Source organism: Bombus fervidus, chromosome 17 (genome assembly GCF_041682495.2).
Source record: "Bombus fervidus isolate BK054 chromosome 17, iyBomFerv1, whole genome shotgun sequence".
Lineage (NCBI taxonomy): Eukaryota > Metazoa > Arthropoda > Insecta > Hymenoptera > Apidae > Bombus > Bombus fervidus.
Window position 1 is genome coordinate 928,557 of NC_091533.1, and position 17,346 is coordinate 945,902.

At 38.6% G+C, this 17,346-nt stretch overlaps 1 protein-coding gene and 1 long non-coding RNA gene across 7 annotated transcripts in view; one reads left to right on the forward strand and one right to left on the reverse strand.

The window, feature by feature from the left end:
- P120ctn (adherens junction protein p120) overlaps nt 1-17,346 on the forward strand; it is a 48,322-nt gene that overhangs the window by 17,488 nt on the left and 13,488 nt on the right. For 3 of the 6 annotated variants that reach the window (XM_072020245.1, XM_072020246.1, XM_072020247.1), the window contains 5 exons: nt 14,768-14,849; nt 15,335-15,400; nt 16,116-16,157; nt 16,255-16,384; nt 17,037-17,319. In XM_072020245.1, the coding sequence (XP_071876346.1) occupies nt 14,818-14,849; nt 15,335-15,400; nt 16,116-16,157; nt 16,255-16,384; nt 17,037-17,319 (553 nt within the window). In that variant the 5' untranslated portion in view covers nt 14,768-14,817. The remainder of the gene's footprint in view (nt 1-14,767; nt 14,850-15,334; nt 15,401-16,115; nt 16,158-16,254; nt 16,385-17,036; nt 17,320-17,346) is intronic. The other 3 variants (XM_072020250.1, XM_072020248.1, XM_072020249.1) reach the window with 3 other exon arrangements.
- LOC139996135 (uncharacterized) lies at nt 14,315-16,258 on the reverse strand. Its single transcript, XR_011802143.1, has 2 exons — nt 15,208-16,258; nt 14,315-15,067 (listed from the first exon to the last, which is right to left on the reverse strand). It is a non-coding gene; the product is annotated as an uncharacterized lncRNA (long non-coding RNA).

Here is a 17,346-nt window from a genome sequence, read left to right on the forward strand (position 1 = left end):
TGCTGTGCTGGTGCAAATTGTAATTAAAACAGGGAGAGGAGCGAAACGAGAAACAGGAAAAAAGAGAGAAAAATATCAAGAAGGAAAAAGACGGTGGGACCGGGATTATTTCTCAGTCACTGGTGAAAATCGCTGGGACCTGGTCCGCAGCTATTATTGTCGAACAAACTTTCGTCCTGTCCCGTTGTCGCGTGTTCCGAACCGTGTCGGGCATCGTTTCCCCTCGCGTATACGCGCTTTTCATGCCCCGCGCCCCGCGCTCAGCTGGTAGCGTGACTTAATTTTTGTCTCCTCGTTCTTCCTGCCCTGTCCCCTCTCTTCTCCCTTTGCGCTTTAAAATTCCAAGCGCAGCTCGCTTTAGTAGCTTGTCGAGCGGGCGACAGATAGCATCGGTTGTGGATGCACGAGCTGCGTCTCTCTGATTGTTTATAGACCAGGTAAAGGGAACGATTACGAAGGAAATTTGTCGGAGAATCAAGGAAAGATTCATGTTCCACAGTTGAGGATATTTACTTAGTGGAATTTCATCTTTCAAGTATGCTTATTCATAAGGAGTAGTTTTTCGTACAAACTTACCAGTATTCTTATGGTTAAGGTACGATGTTTTCTACATGAAAAAATAAGCCGAAAATGATATGTAACTCGTATTACATGAATTATTTGTCTCTCGTCGGGTTCAGACAAGTGGAATTTTACTCTTGTTCGACCGTTCTCGGAGAGACGCGTTCGCGGTAGATCGCGTCAACGAGAGTCGTAAATTCTCGTTACAATTAGATAATCGATGCCGCGAATTGATCGATTCCCTATTTCGGTTAGGATAATAGAGGTGGTTGACCGATTATAAACTGAAGTAACAGCTTATAATATATACTTTATTCCAACAACTTTGTAGATATAAATAGTTACGCGTCGTACGTATAGACGTATTCTCAGAGACGTGTAAATAGTAAGTAACGACTGATGACCGATCAGTGAACGAAAACCAGTCGAGAGATATTGACTAATCTAAGAATGACAAACCAGTGAAGTTCGGTGACGATGCTGTCGCAGAGGAAAACTATTGCTGGAGGTTGGTGGTCCCACTACCAGTCGTTTGCGGGTGGAAATGACCGTTGAACATGGGAAAAAGCCGACCTTCCCTTTTTTTATCTGATTGAACAATAACCATAAGGAACGTCTCGACTTGAAGATCTTTTGTAGCAATTAAGGGCCTTAATGGTAAAATAAAGATGCTTAGTTTTATGACTGTTCCTTAAGATTATTGCGATCCGACTAATTATAGCCTCCCCAGTTTTTTCAGCTAGTGGCTGTCTTGACCGAAGGATGGATTCTGGTTTCTGTAAAGAGTCATCAAACGTAAAAACTCTATATATGTAAATTTTATTTTATTTTTCTAAAGTTATTTATATCTCTTATTTAATGACTAGGATCTTTAAGAATGTTTAGGATAGGATCCAAGTATTTTGACTCGAAAAGAAATCTGATCAGGTTTCGCCATTTTTCTTCGTTTTTGCATTTTTGTACCTTGTTCTCACAAGCTATGTACATCTTTATGTCGGGTTAGGATGATAAATAAGATACGCTGTTGGTTCATCGGGAAACGTCGCTTTTATACTGGTTTCGTTCATAGTGATCTTCTAAAGCGAACAATGTAAATATGGTTTTTCTTGCTACTAGAATAAACTATTACCCATGTTTGAACCAGCCTTGATGGTGAGAAACCTATCGTGTGTCGAAAAGTCGACTACGATACGCCATACCCAGTCCGGTCGAGAAAATGAAATATCAAGTTCGAATTACCGTGCACGGAGCCATATGCGATTCTATTTTACAGTAGTGAGACGTTACCGGTGAAAGGATCGTGGCAAAACGTAGAATACGTATGCTTCAGTCAGACTCATCCCTGCCTATTCAATCCAAATAAACCTTTTCCTATTCGACATCTACAACACATGGTGTTCTACGCTATTCAATGAGTTGATTCGTTCAGACTGTCATTAACGAATTAGAAAATGTCGTCAAAGGAAGATCAGATCAACTAGTTAACTGCGATTGACGGGTATATACGTGAAATAAAAGTTTTATTTCGGTGCGTTCGACGTGTATACTCGTCGTCGCTTGTATTTATTTACGCAGTCCACGATCTGATGTGAAATTTTTAAAATTAACGCTAAATTATTTCATCTCTTAATTCTCCACAAGCAATTTGAGTCATTTATACTTAATTCTAATCTTTTTATTATTCCAAGCTTTTAATAAAATTTGAACAAATTTTAGAATATTTGCTAGAATAGATTGCAAACGTTGATGACATTGTGGGGAATTTAGAGACTATAAAATATATGTAATATACAAAATAAAGTAAGTGTAATATGTTGGATGAATAAAAATCTCTATCTAGGTTCTATATTTTAAAATTGTGCTCGTAAATTATGAATTTACGTAAACATCCGTTGCCTACTTATCAATGTCTCTATCGTACATTTTCCAGTTTGCATTCGGAGGATTAAATTTTCAGTGCGTATAATCATTTTGCATTTCTAGAGAAAAAGGTAATAAAAGAATATTTTATAATTCTCACCGAACTAACCACGAGGATCCGTTTAACAACTAACATTGATTTTTTCTTACATTTTCAGATTACTAACAATAAAACTAGGAATTCAACCATATTGAATTTGTTTAAAAAAATTCAGAAATAGAGAACATCGTTTATGCCGTCATATATGTATACAGTAGTTCACAAGAATATTTGAACATATAAAAAATTTAGTGAATATAAATATTACATGTGTTGTACGAATCACTATACATTCTTCAACTAATTCAAAACATCGGTCCTTCCTCGCTTTCAGATTATCTACAATATAATTCGAAACAATGAAAAGGGAAATTTCAATTTTCGTCAGTCTTGCTATACAAATTTAATTCAAGATTGACCTCGAAAAGAGGAAATCCATAAGAGAATATGAATCGGAAACGCTTTTCCTACGCGTGAATCAAAACAGAAGGGATTAACCCGGTCGGGTCGAGAAACCCGCATGATCCAATTAAAGGAAACTCAAACGAGTTGGTGCGCGTGGACACGGGTGCACGGTGAATGGCTGGCCTCGTATCGGGTTCGCGCGAAGGTCGCCTAGTCATGGCACCGATTCGAACGCATTGTTCGCATCGCGAATGTTCCCGTTTTGCCATTCAAAGGCGCTTCTTTATCAGAGGCAACTTGTTCTCTTTCTGCGTGTTTCCATGTGTCCATCCGCCTATGTGTATCGGGCTCTGACGATTGATACGGACGCGTGTCAGTTGGAAATGCGACGAAATTGTGCGCGACGCCGCGCCGGGTGCTAGTTGCCGCTATCGTTTCTATGGACCACGAGTATCGAGAAACGACGTTGAACCCTACGGGTCGCACGCTCCATCGATCCGAGAATGGTTTATGGGACGTGGGACTGATCGATGGTATCCTACGCTGGAATCTGTGACAATCGATTTTCGCTTCTGTCCATGATAGAGATATCTACGTTTTCTTCGTTAGATTATTCTATTTCTGGTAGATTTTACTGTTTATTTATTAATAACGTACTATCTATATGCATGTATCATACTACGTATGAAGATGATAGGGTTCAGAGGATATGTGGCAAAAAGCCTAGGTCAAAATTTCTCACCACTTTTCTATAGTTTTGATATTCTAACACTCTTCCTTAACAAAATATCGATGTATTCTCTAACAACTACTTCGTCCGAGGCTTAATGATTTTAGTCTATTGTAGACAAAAGCGTAGATTGTTTTCGGTGTGGGAAATGTATGAAATGTGATAAGGAGAGACGGGAAAGGAGATACGAGTGTTTGTGAATGGAAACCTCGAGTAGGAATGCACGTAACAAGTGGAGTTTGCCGTGAAAGATAGCGTAACATTGACTTTCGGTATCTCCGGTTCCTGTAAATAGGATCATAAATCGTGTGGAAGTTTCCGAAGGGAAAACTGTGAACAACCATCGTTTGGATAGTAAACCGAGCAGATTGTGGCTTTGCTAAAATCAATTGATGCCTCAAGGCCGCTTTCCCCACCATTAGCGATGATACAGGGTGACCACAAAGCTGACGCAGTCTTACTACTATGTATCGTAGAAAATTTGATTATTCCGAATATCTTACTTTCAAGTATCGAAATTCGGAATTGCTCTATCTTTGTACGCTTTGTACGATGTTTCTCCCTTTAATCTAATTAGTACAGTCGAGTTTTGATTAGGCAAGAACAACGCTTTTTCAATAAAAATAATTTCTAATTTGAATAATAATAATTTCTTTTATTTCTGTTTTCCAATTTTTCTCACAAAGGACCATCTCTAAATTTTCTATTAAATCAATCTTCTAACGTCCGATCGTTCCGTTAATTCGTGTTCAGGCAATTAAAGTTCGACTAAGTCTATTATGTCTTTTACATTTTTAAATAGAACTGCTTTTTTCCCTATGTATTTTCCACTCAACTATAATATGATAATAAATATAAAAAACGCATATTATTACATAACTTAGAAACAATCCCACTCCATAAGAGTTGGTCATTTTTTAATGGTAGGGTAAAAGGATATATGTGAGTGTTAAGCTGTTAGTTAATTTTAGGCCATAAAAATTGCATGATTACGAAACCCGTCCGTCATAATGTTATTTATGTCTTCTTTATTCGAGTAGATAGATCGACGGAAGGACGAAAGAGCGTTCAGTTGACGTGTAAGCTCAAAGGGAAGTTCAATATAAGCCCAGTATCAATTACACGTCAGCCAATCTAACATGCGTTTGTATAAAGTGTCTCACGAGCCATCCGACAAGTTGCTCCATCGCGTTCGTCCCGAATCAGGCACGATGTGTACGCATCGGATAAATTCCACTCCGTTATCGAGCTAAGCGTTGTTTAGTCTTGTTTCAAGGGAGGCGATAAGTGCACCCGTGTAGCGACGAACCGAGGCTTTCGTTATTGAGCCACTCGACAGCCGCATTCCACATCGATTCTTCGTCTCACGAATCTCACGTGCCTCCATTACAATCGTACGTCACGTCGTATCATGCAATCGTTTCCAAGGTCCGATCAATCAATCCTATTCCTCGTTTCTGTATACGTGCATAGCCGACATTTTCGTGCACGAACTGTGGATCGAAACAGTTCCAAGGACTACTCTTGATTATTTTTCTAAATAAAGCTCCGTCAATAAGCATTAATGGTCTCTAAAACATACCGAGCGACGAAACTCGATGTTTCGAGAGTCTTTGGACAAGAACCATTTCAGAATTAATTAAGTATTACCGTTGAGATTTCGCGAGTTAACTGGCAACAGAGGCGAACGATCGTGTGGAGGATGCTGGCAAACTTTCTTCCTAGATTCCTCGTGGATTTCGCTGTGGTCGTTGTCGAAACGAACGAAAAAGGATTTTCCATTCGTCGATGTTGTCATCGCCGTCGCTCTTGTCACGTAGAAGACACAGGAAATCGCGAAATTAATAGATCACCAGCTGTTTTTTCAAGTCGTTTGAATTATTTCACGTCAGTTTTTATTTAGATTCAGACTTTAGATATTATATTCTATGTAAAATATATTATATGAATCTAATAGAGTAACGGTTCAGAATGTTAGCACTCGACACACTCTATTCTGATTTTGGGCAGGTTTATATAATAAGGTTTTGGGCTCAATGAAGGGATGTCGCCGGGCACCGGTCAGAAGTGGTTATCCTGTTACTGTCTTCTGGATTTGGGACACTATCTGATTATTGTCTCAAGGCTTGTGGCTTGCAGGATGTTTGGAAGACGTAGTTATCCTATTACTGTTTTATGACCCTGTGACACGGTCGCCGTTGAATTTTACTCGTGATTTGATCGATGCCTCGTCGTTTTTCTTCTTGAGTGTGTTCCACTTCTGGATTCTGCGAATCAATTACGTCTTAACGTGGAGTGGAGTGAACGAATTGTGAAGGATATCGACAGGACTCTACACCGATGTTCCTGTTAATTACTACCTGTCTCGGCGAACGTGATCCTCTTTCACGATGAATCCTATAGTTCCATAGTATTCCGGGTTTTGCACTCGAAAAAATGAAATTGGAAGCGAAAAGGGTGGGTGTCAAGGATAAATTGGGTCAGGAGTATGGCTAATTGTTTAATCTTCAAAGGAAGAGAATTTGATGCTGGTGGGAGACGAGATGTGTTCAAATGTTGATTCGGTCCTAAGAATCATCTTTTTTCAGAGGGACAGAAAATTAGGTCGACCTGAAATTCTGTTCGCCTTGTCGGGTAGAAATTATTTAGAGAATTTTATTAATGGAGGGGTTTAACGTTGACCGAAGTACGTAATTAATTATGTATGTATAGTCCACAAGCTAATAGATATTTCACGAAGCACGGAAATAGAATGGTGCATGCAATAAATTGCATATCTATTATTTATAAATTCCCAGGACAAATATATAATTCAATGAGTTTGCGCTTGTACATAATTGTTAACTTACGAGATGAATTTATAGAGAGTTCAAGTTTCAATAATTGTTTATTATGAACAATTCTCAAAAATCTATAGATTTTCCGTTGCTTTCTTGTTTTATAAATATTTATAAAAATAGTAATTATACATACAGAAACAACGTCGAGATTTTTGTTGAAGTTTTCCTTTTTTCTGAAGAAAAGATCACACCAATACAAGTAATAACGTTCGAAAAATCGCATTCGATGAAAAATGGAAATCTGTTAGACGTCATCAAGTGACCTCTCAGTTATATTAACTATTGCGTTTAGGAGTTTTCTGATCCAAAGCAGATTAAACTTTTTATTAATAAATATGTATGCAGACTCTGTGGCATTCTCCAGATCATGGAAAATGGCGATGCGATAACGAACGACTAACTAAAAAGTGGGCTTGTCTAAAAATACATCCTAACTACCGCGTAGCATAGATTCGTTAATTGCTGATTTGAAATCGTTATTCGTCACATGTACGTCTTTCGCCATGAACACAGAAATCTATCCAATTAAAACTAGGCATCCCGAAAATAAGGAGACTTATTTTTATCAAATAAATATTTACGCTAGGAGAATTATTAATTTTAATTTATATTTTTCATAATTGCAAGAAGGAATGGTTAAAGTAGAGAAAATGAAATAATTCCGCAGATAGAGAGAGTCGTTCTATTGTTCTTCGATTGTAAGGAAGAGTAGAAAAGCTAGCCGCAAATAAAATAGCATAAAATAAAAGATTTAGAGTAAATAACATGGAAGCACGAGTATCGATTTACGGCAATCAGAATTCTGCGTTCTTTTTTTATTATATTGATTTACTTACAGTAAATGAGTGTCGTTACAAATGATTGCAATGGTTAATGAATTATTTATTTATGCCACTAGATTTGCTTTATCTATTTTTTTTCTTGATGGCAAAGATTAATAGCGGACGTAAAAAAGAATAAAACGTGCAATGAAGATTTGTTTTCACAAGGAGGATTTATTCATTACTTTGTTCTCCTTTCGTTGTTAAACGATGTTCCAGTTGGTTTCCTGCGACTATTTTGAGAACGTGTTAATAAAATTGTATCGAAACTCCTAGGGTTGCATCGTGCGTTTTATTTAACTCGCTTCTCACATGCGCGTGTTCCCATGTAAGATTAAGCGGAAACTAATTAAGGCTACTCCCGTGCCCGAGGGACATGGCCGAGCGGAATTAAATTTCGCATACACGCCTAAAATCCTCTTTGACATAACTGCAAAGACAAATATTTCTCAATTTCTCAACAATTTCCGTTCTTTTTTCTATCAAGAAGTACACGTTAAGAAACTTGAAACTTTGAACTTTCCATCTTCTCGATCCTCCGAAGTTTATAATGAGATTTTTTTCTCCAAAATTTCCAAATTTCTTCTTAAATAATTCAATACAAATTTATGGTAACATGATACACAACACGAATTGCAGAAATTGTAAATTGAGGATCGGTAGCAAAAGCATTTCGTTGATTTCGCGTAGGTAACGATAATGTCTATTAATTATTTTATAGAAGAAACTTGGTTTCGAGCTGGTCGTGCGTCGTTGCATGGAAATGTGGAACGACGAGCACAGCTGCGCGGAAGATGAAAAGATAAACAATAGCATAGCCTGCGTATAATGGGGTTCTCATGCGGTGGTCGCTCACCGTTCTGCGTGCAACGCATACACTTGCGTAAGTACAACCTTATGGTTGCATCGTGCAAATCTGGTCGTTGGAACCGCAACCAGCTGCGCGAAATCTCGCGTACGCCGCGAGTCTCTAGCCGACGCCCTCGAAATACATTTCTTCCATACGAATACGACCTTTGTCTGGTTAACTTGCTATGATTAATTGGCGTGATCGGCACCGCTGGTCACGCTTCGCTTTTCACAAGAATGATGAGGGTCGAAAAGCGGAGGAGACTTTGAAGGTTACGATGATCGATGAAATATATTCTTGGTTACTTTCTGAGAATTATGCGAGTGAAAAATTGGTGAAGATTATTTTCAAAATTATCGTTCATATATATTTCGAGATCGAGTAAGAATATTAGATTATTTCATACGGAAAAAAAAATTAAAAAGGAAGAACGGAGAAGTCTAGACATGAAAAATACGCGGTTAAACAGTTTTTCATAGCTAATTAGTTTTAATAATGATTAGATAGAAATTTGATAAAATATATTTTTTTGAAAATATCGGAGCGCGAGCAGAATATTATGATGGCAAGTTTGAATTTTCGGGGAAATTGCAAGAGAGAGAGGTATCAGCGTGGCGATTGTAGGCCAGTCGAGACATGTTCCCCTGGGGTGTTCATCCCTACTCACTAGTAAAGGGTTCTGGTCTACCTGTGAATCCGTTCTGACGTGTAAAAAATCCAATACGCCAGACACTGTTAGGGAACGAGGCCTTGGGCGACGTTGGCCTACATTTCCGACTACTACGAGCCGATGCAGCGAGACGAAAAACTTTTGCAGCTTTTCCTACGTTAGAACGGAGATGGAAAGTAAGCATCGTTCAACGAACAGCTTTTATCTGCTATCTACTTATATCGATGGAAGAAGTCATCAAAGAATATTCAGATTTGTAATTCTTTCTCGTATCGCGATGTTTTAAGCACGGTATGTTTTAAATGTAAAATTGTTTACGATATCAAGCGTAGAAAAACCAGGAATAGAAAAAGATGTCATAATTTAACAAAATTGTTTTTAGCATATCGTATGGTAGATTATTACGAGAAGATCGTAGGAAGTGCAAGATTAATTGTGTCACATTCGTGATAAGAATTATAGTTATAATTTAATAAAAGCAGTTCTAACGTAACTTTAACCCTTTGCACTTCGGAATGTCAATTATGCTGGTATAATCCCTTTTCGCATAAGATTCGTCCGTATGAATATGTATCTCATAAACGTATTCACCTTACAAAATCGTTAAGCCCACACTTTTAATACCGATAAAATTCATCGAAAAGATCGAAAACTTGCTTGTTCCGTTTGTACATTCGCTCAAATTTTAATGAGAAAAGAATCAGAAAAAATTGGAAAAAGTTCAAGATTTCCTTAAAAAACGTACCATTGTGTATTTTTATGAAGAAAAAACATTTTAGTACCCGCAGTGAGGGAGTAGCAACCTATCAATTTAAGTCGACATTTTTCATTTTTTAGTACCGATAAAATTCGTCCAGCTCCGGATATATTTGAAATCCCTTTATAAAAAGAGTCGACGTGATGTTGATCGATCTTTTGCGAACAGGATTTCCACCGTGGGTGGTGTCGCGGAAACCTATGGTATTTTCGAAAGTTCGTTTACACCCGTGATATGACGTGTGCCGCGAACTTCGGTTCTCTGTGTGCACGATTTCGGAAATTTCAACGCTTTGTAACCCGTTCCTTGCTCGCAGCCTTCGGTTGCCACAAAATTCATCTATATTTCACTGGCGGAGTTGGGAAATTGCATCGAATCGTAAGACTTCGGAACGTCGAGTTTGAAATTTTGCAAATCTCATTCATAATTTTTCGATAATAGTCGAGATCAAACAGTTTCGAGTTTTCGAGAGCCGTCAAACTGGAAATTACGAAAGGAAAGTTGGATTCGGAGGAGGAAGCTATTCGTAAAGATACGATGGAAAACTGCGAGAGGTTAATCGCAGAGTTGATCGATCGAAGACGTTGAGGAGAATGTATTAAAATTGTATTTTTCAAAATCTATAGTGGCCTCGGTTCGCTGTAACGTTCGAGGAATGTCTTTTATAGGCACATGTGTCAGCGGAGATGCGGATAAAACCACGCGTGCATTGTGCTTGTCCCCGGCCAGGGTACCTCCGCCGCCTCGGCCACTGAAAATTACGTATTCAAAGCAGGAATGTTAAACGCGTGCCCTGGAACGCATCAGCCCTCTTGCCTCTCTTTCATCTCTGCCTCCGATCGCACGGAAATCCCATTGTTCGTATCGTAATCGTTGAATTTTTATTTCCGCGCGGGACGTGTTTTATCTCTTTTTCGAGCTTATGTGAAGCATACAAAAAATTTACACAAAATATTGTAGAGCAATATATTGTATTTGCTATTATTCGAGCGGAACGTGTTAAGAATAGTAATAAAATAATAGAAAAGGAAACTAGCACGCCAAGATTTTAGAACGATGTAGTAAATTAATAACAGACATGTTCATTTTTCGTTCGAATTTGTGGAACGTGTGTAAGAAAATTTGAATAAAATAACATATAAAATGCGGTATGATTAATATCGGGTTTAAGGAAAAGGGAAAATAGAGTAAGATGAAAAACAACGTGCGATTTTAAGGAAAGAACGCAAGAAGAAGGAATTAATGCAGAGGTCAAAGAAAAGGCAAAAAAGATGAGTTAAAAGGAACAACAGGATCTGAAAAAGGAAGAAGTAGAGAATAAAAAGACAATATTTCAAAGGTTGAGAAAATGACAAAAAGGTATTATAAAGTAACAGCAAAAAAGGTTTCAAAAGAATAGAAGAAGATGAGTGAAAGGGATAAGGGAGCCAAGACCTTAGAAAAGACAAAAAAAAAGGCTAAAAAAAGGCAATACAAAGGAGACCTCAAAAACCGACAAAAATGAGTGGAAGAACAACACAGAGAGAGAGGGAGGGAGGGAGGGAGAGAGAGAGAGAGAACTCCCTAAAAAAGAAGAGCAAAAGAGAATGGTAAACAGGAAAGAGAGAGGGCTTAATTGCAGCATTAATCGAGGATGACTGTACCCTTCTCTAAACATACAACTGCCACGTGTGTGTGTGTACATGCGTGCAAATCGCTAGTGGTAAGGTAACGTTCTGGTTGCAAGGACGAGGCTGGAAGCAATGAAAGGACTAAGAAGAAAGGACAATGAAAGAGGTTGAAAAAGGAATAATAAAAGGAGGAGAAGAAAGAAAAAGAGCTCGTTAGTAAGGATGCAATTTCGGTCAAATGAACGCGTCTTGGTTCTTCGATGGTTGTGGTCGCAGCTCAGCGGAAATCGCGCACTTCGTTAGTCGCACGGCAATTAGCCTCGCTTCGCGTCTTAATTACTCGAGTTGGGAGGTCCCGCCCTCACTCGAAGGACGATCCGAAGATCCTGCCGAGTGCCGAGAGATCCTGTGGGAAATGCATCTTGCGCGGAAACGCTGGCAGAGAAAATCGATTTCTGGCGCATCGTGGAAACAAGAATGGGCGGTGGTGTACCAGGTTAAGATGCACAGAGTTTTAAGACTAAAGAACGTTAAGTGTACCGTATTTTACTCTCTTCCTCTCTCCCTTTTCTACTGTCTCGACTCGACAAGGTTTGTTTAGTCTTATGGGGAAATGCACGTGCTCCAGCGAGGTTTGAACAAGAGAATTGCAGGGAAAAAGTTGGTTGAGTATCGCGGAGAGAGTAAACGTTTTTGAGAGGATTAACATTCGTTGCTGGAAAACAAGGATTTCGAGTGAACGTTTTTCCTCGTGTTTCGCTTCTAATCTACCAAATCGCGCTACTCTACTTTACTCCTTATTTCATGGAAGTCCGTTAGAGGGTAGGTAAATTCTTTGGACGAATTAAATTGAGGGTTACAGTTTCCAAACGCGGTGCCACTAAACTCCAAGTTAGTATAACTTCTCGGTAATTAAAGAAAACTACTGTTAATAACCGGTTGTCAACGAAATCTACCTTCACCATAGAACGGAGTTTGGCCCACTTTTACAGTCTCGAAACTATTCTCGGAATACGGTCTCGTTCGTTCGTCTCGAACACGGTTCTGCTTCTCAAACGTCCAAGTATAATAGTAAGGAAGTAGTAAGAGTACTGGAAGGAAGGAAGCACGAGAATATCTTGCCGATTCTTCTGCAGCTATTAAGGTATTACGAGTCTCGGCACGTGGTCGAATTCACCAGCAGGTGATAAAAAGACTGCGACAATGGCAAATGTCGTGAGCCCGTTCCCTCGGATAAGATGAAACAAGGGACAGACTAGGGAATTTGTTTAAGTTCCTTTTCTCTCATCGCTCTTTCGACCTGGATTCGCCTGGAACGAGATCGATGCCGCTGGTACCCGCGTTCCTAATCGATGTTAATGCAATTATTACTCGACAAGTTCTTTTATGTAATCGTTTCTTATTTTAACCCATTCGCGATGTATCGCGTATTGATACATTGAAGCTTCGTGGCTTATTTTCGCGGATAACGTACTTGTATACTTACTGGTACATTAGCACTCAGCAGCATGTGGACATCTGATCGTCGATTTTGTCAAGATATGATAAATTGTAGATAGAAGGATCGGAGTAATTTTATGTTTTATTAGAACTCGTAGAATATTACGACTCGATAAAATTTATTTTTGCATTGAAAGGATTAGTATTTGTAGTTGTTAAACATTATTTTATTGTTTAAGGAATTTATCTTCAGTTGGTATGATTGTCAAACTACGAATAAAATGAAGGAGGTTCTTCTAAATTGATGGAGAGACTATCGCGTTCAATTAATTGCGATTAATTATTGCGATCAATTGTAGTAAGAATATTTTTTATTTAATCGTAATTAAAAACGAATCGCTTATCTAATCGTGATATATACCATTAAAAGATTTTAAACAAAAACTTTATACGTTACTCAACGTGCTTTTTTCCCATGATCTTTATACGCACGCAGTTTTATTCGTTAAATTAGTTTGTGGACACCGTTCATTCAAAATGTTGTCTTTGAAGTCTTTCGTCATTTACTTTCAATATTTTGTGTTCGACGCCGGAACCGTAAGATATCGTACCGGCTCCAAAAGAGATTCCTTTCTAAAAAAGGAGGGATATCTGAAATATTCTCGAGGGCGATTATTCAGAAGGCGAAAAAGGACAATTCCGGACAATAAGTGGAAACGAATTTCGTTGGTCGAATAGAATCTGGCGATGATACTGGTCGACCAGGCTAGAATCCTTTTAGGAGGCAGCTCGCCGGCAAAATTCCGGTATCGTAGTTGCGTTAGATGAATTCGTTACCGAACTTTGCTCTATCCTTTCCACGAGCTCGAGTATACGTGTACACCTATATAGATATATATACTCGTATACAGCCGGAGGGCAATCGAAACACGCTATAAAAGAGCGACGAGGTGACAAATTAATTAAGCTCTTTTGCTCGTTTTATATTTTAATGCAGTGATTACGCGTGACATCCATGCCACGATTCGCTCTGCCTGGTAATTGCATGTTGTGCGAAAGAGTAACAAAATTAATTAACGGCTGGATACTGAAAAAAGGTGGGAGGCCAGAGATAAATTAATAAAATAAAAAGATGAAAAAGGAGAAGGACGATGGGAAGGAGAAGGTTAATCAAAAAGGAGACATCATGTGGGTCTCGAAACAAAATTAACGTCTAACCTGGACTAACGAGTTTTCATGGTTGATATTCTAGTTGTATTGATCATTTTGTTTTTGTTCTCCCACGGCAGACTGATTATTCTGTATGAAAAGCTTTCGTGTCGTTCCTTTTAAATGAATTAATAATGCTCGATAGAAATCGTGAAAAGTTTTTAAGTAGATGGATAAACTTCTTAACTGTCTTCGTGGGAAGTATTAAAAGAACGTAGGTATAAGTCGTGCAATTAGACCTTCTCTGCTAATGTTCCGATCAATACAGTAGTCGTTAACAGACTCGTAAACAGCACAGTTGATTCGTATAAGCGAGCTGCAAACACGCACCTCTTCAGTCTTTCTATCATTTTTTAAACGAAGGTGGTATACAAAGGTCGTTTTTAAAAAGGAAAACGAAAAAGTTTGTGCGTGGCATCAAAGTTATACCGGGGATATTTTAGGAATAAATAGTATGTATATACAATAGATATTGTGATTATTATTATTATTACGGATATTATATATTATTACCCTTGGAAAATTTACAATTATCTAATTTAAGAACAGTGTCAATTTTTCAAAATGTGTCGCATTATTATCCAAAAGTTCGAAATTATCGCGCGTTATATATAAAATTCTAGAATCTGAAGAAAATCACTTTAGCAAGTAACAAGACCTGTCGAATTAAAGTATTTTTGAAATTAGTATAAATTAGCAGGTGATTCGACTGAGAAAATGATCTCAAACTTTTGGCCTTAATATGTATTATCTCAAATGGATAAAAAATGATATAATAATTTGTTCGAAATGAAATGGAAAAGTTATAAAAATCTATGGAAAAGATGTAGATACGTGATATGTAAAATAAATGTGATAATCGACTACATTCAAACGTGTTGCTTTAACGTTTCTTTCGTTTGGTGTGCTTCCAGGAGACGTCATCATTGACTGCTGAGCCGCAAGAGACGAAAAATCAGCTGGTATGTCAAATAATCAGCTGGTTGACTCCTGTCTGTAAGTGTCTTTCTCTCCTCGAGCTCTCCGCCGAGAGACTCGTAACCGATTAATACCTCTATTTCTCTCACTATGTCCCTTGATCTATGTATCTCTTTCCATTCGTTTCAATAAGAAGCCGGTGATCGTAAAATGAACTCTGCTTTTCCCCCTCTCTTTTACACGGCTAGTGCAAGACGTAACTCGGCCAATTGGCAAAACTCGTTTCCCGGTAATAGCTAGGAACAAAAAGACTCGACTATCTCTTTCGTCTATCCTGCTGTCGTTCCATTAGTTTGGCCCATTTTTCCTGGCGCCTCAGATAGAAAAAAAAAAAAAAAAAAAAGAAAAAAAGAAGAGAGGAAAAGGTAATACATACGAGGCCTGGGAATCATGGGGAATCAACGATGAAAAAGACAGTTACAAGATATCTAACTCGAGGTTGCACCCTAGGAAGCACGTAGTTTCAGCACCCAAATTAATCAGACCGAAATTATTAATGTCAGGCTGGTGAATCGTCGAATCGTCGAGAGACAGGAGCACAATATAACGCACACTGAGATCACACAGAGGTGACTAACATGACCTAACCGAGGTTAGTCATTCTGACCGCGTTTATCTACGATGATCGCCGTTAACCGACGTTCCTATTGGATTAAGTTACTCTTTGGCGAAGTTTTTACTTAATAACAATTAACTTTAGACTCTTGTCTTCTCCAAAATGTCTCAAATGACTTGTTTAGACTTTCGAAACATTTGATTTACTCTTTAGTAATTTTATCACCTGTACTTTCGACGTATTATGTACACAGAATTCATCTGTCTAATCCATTAAGATGGTTGCCACGAAATTTTGAGAAAATTCGTGGCTCATTCATGAAAGATATTGAATTAGAGATATAAAGTTGTCAGAATGAGCAACGTCGGTGGCACGAACACGTGTTCGTTTGCATTTACTTAGCATGATTCAGAGCGATGTGTGACAAAAACGCGAGAAGAGTAGTTTGGCGTAGTTAGGCGTGTATTTGAATGTTTTTCTTTGTACTTCGATCCCCCCTTTCTTTTTGTTAGTCTGCCTATTTGATTTCAGCGTGTTATTTTTTTTATCGAAGTGCATGAGTTATTTATTATCTTTTTTGTAATCATTGTTTTACAAAATATCATATAAACGCGTACGATTCGATCGATATTTTTTCAATGTTCTTTCATTTTCGTGGTAATTCGATTTGGTAGTTTTGTTCGACGATCGTAGATTAGAATGTAATCGGTCTCGTTGTATTTTTCCAGACGCGTTCTCCAGGAGAAGGGCCCCGACATGCCGCAATACACGTAAGTTATCGAACTTACGCGAATAAATCGTCGATTGTTCCCGATTGCACGATGGGACGAGCGACTCTAATTGATCATTATTGCGAACGTTTTGCAGCGGACAGAGTGATGCAGATTACCACGGAAGTAACGGCCAGGCGGACACCCATTCGTTGCATTCGTCTCATTTGTCTGTCCAAGAGGATCCATTACTTATCCGCAGCCATAAGCAGCAAACTACTCAACAAGTGAGATCCGTTTCCAGTTTTAGCAACGGTCTAATTTGCTGAGCAACGATTTCCTTTTACTCTTAACGATTGTTCCCTTCGAAGCCATGCTCTCGTTATTCTCAGTACCCGAGTACGTTGTGCGCTTGTTGCCATTATTCTCAATATTCTTCGAGTTATCGAAGTTCTCAGTTCTCTTTGAAATTGCAGTGACTGGATTGTCGGTGTTCTCAAAGTTCTGACAATTCCTAGATTTCTTATTATTCTTAGCGTACTGCGAGTTCTCAAAGTTTTAAAAAGATGTCAATATTCGTTATTCGTATATTTTTCAAAAGCCTCGGCGTTCCTTCATTATCAGCATTTTTACTGTTTGTTACTTTACTTTTCAGAACTTAGATTCCCGTGTTTTTTTCGGTGTTCTCACATTCTCGGAATCCTCAAAGTCGCTTCTCTTGCAAATCATGATACTCGTTTCCGGTACTTTTAACATTTTCAGAAATCATAATTCAATTATACTTAACATTTTGAGAATGTTCAATCCTATTATACCGAACATTTTCAGAATTCTAGATGTTCTTACCATTCCAAGTATCCCGATTGTTCTCAGCATTCCTAGCATCCCCAGCATTCTCGGCGGTCTCGTTCTTTCTATAAACTGTTGAAATTTTCACAGGTGACAAACGTGTCGAAGGTTGTTCGCGAGGTATCACACATGGAGCCAGATCCAGGCGCAGTGAGTTACATGTCAGTTCCATTGATGTCTCAGGATTATCAGCACGCGGACCGGCGATACCCGGCGGACTCGTACATGGTCGGTTTTGAACATTACGAGCCGTACCTCGGTTATCCACCACAGCCAGGGTATCCGGGTCCGCATGGTATCTACATGCCACGCTCGCATTCTCCTCACAGTCCTCATAGTCCTTCTGAGCACAGTCGTGCCTCGCCTCCGCATGGTAAGCAATCGGTTATTTTTATCCGTC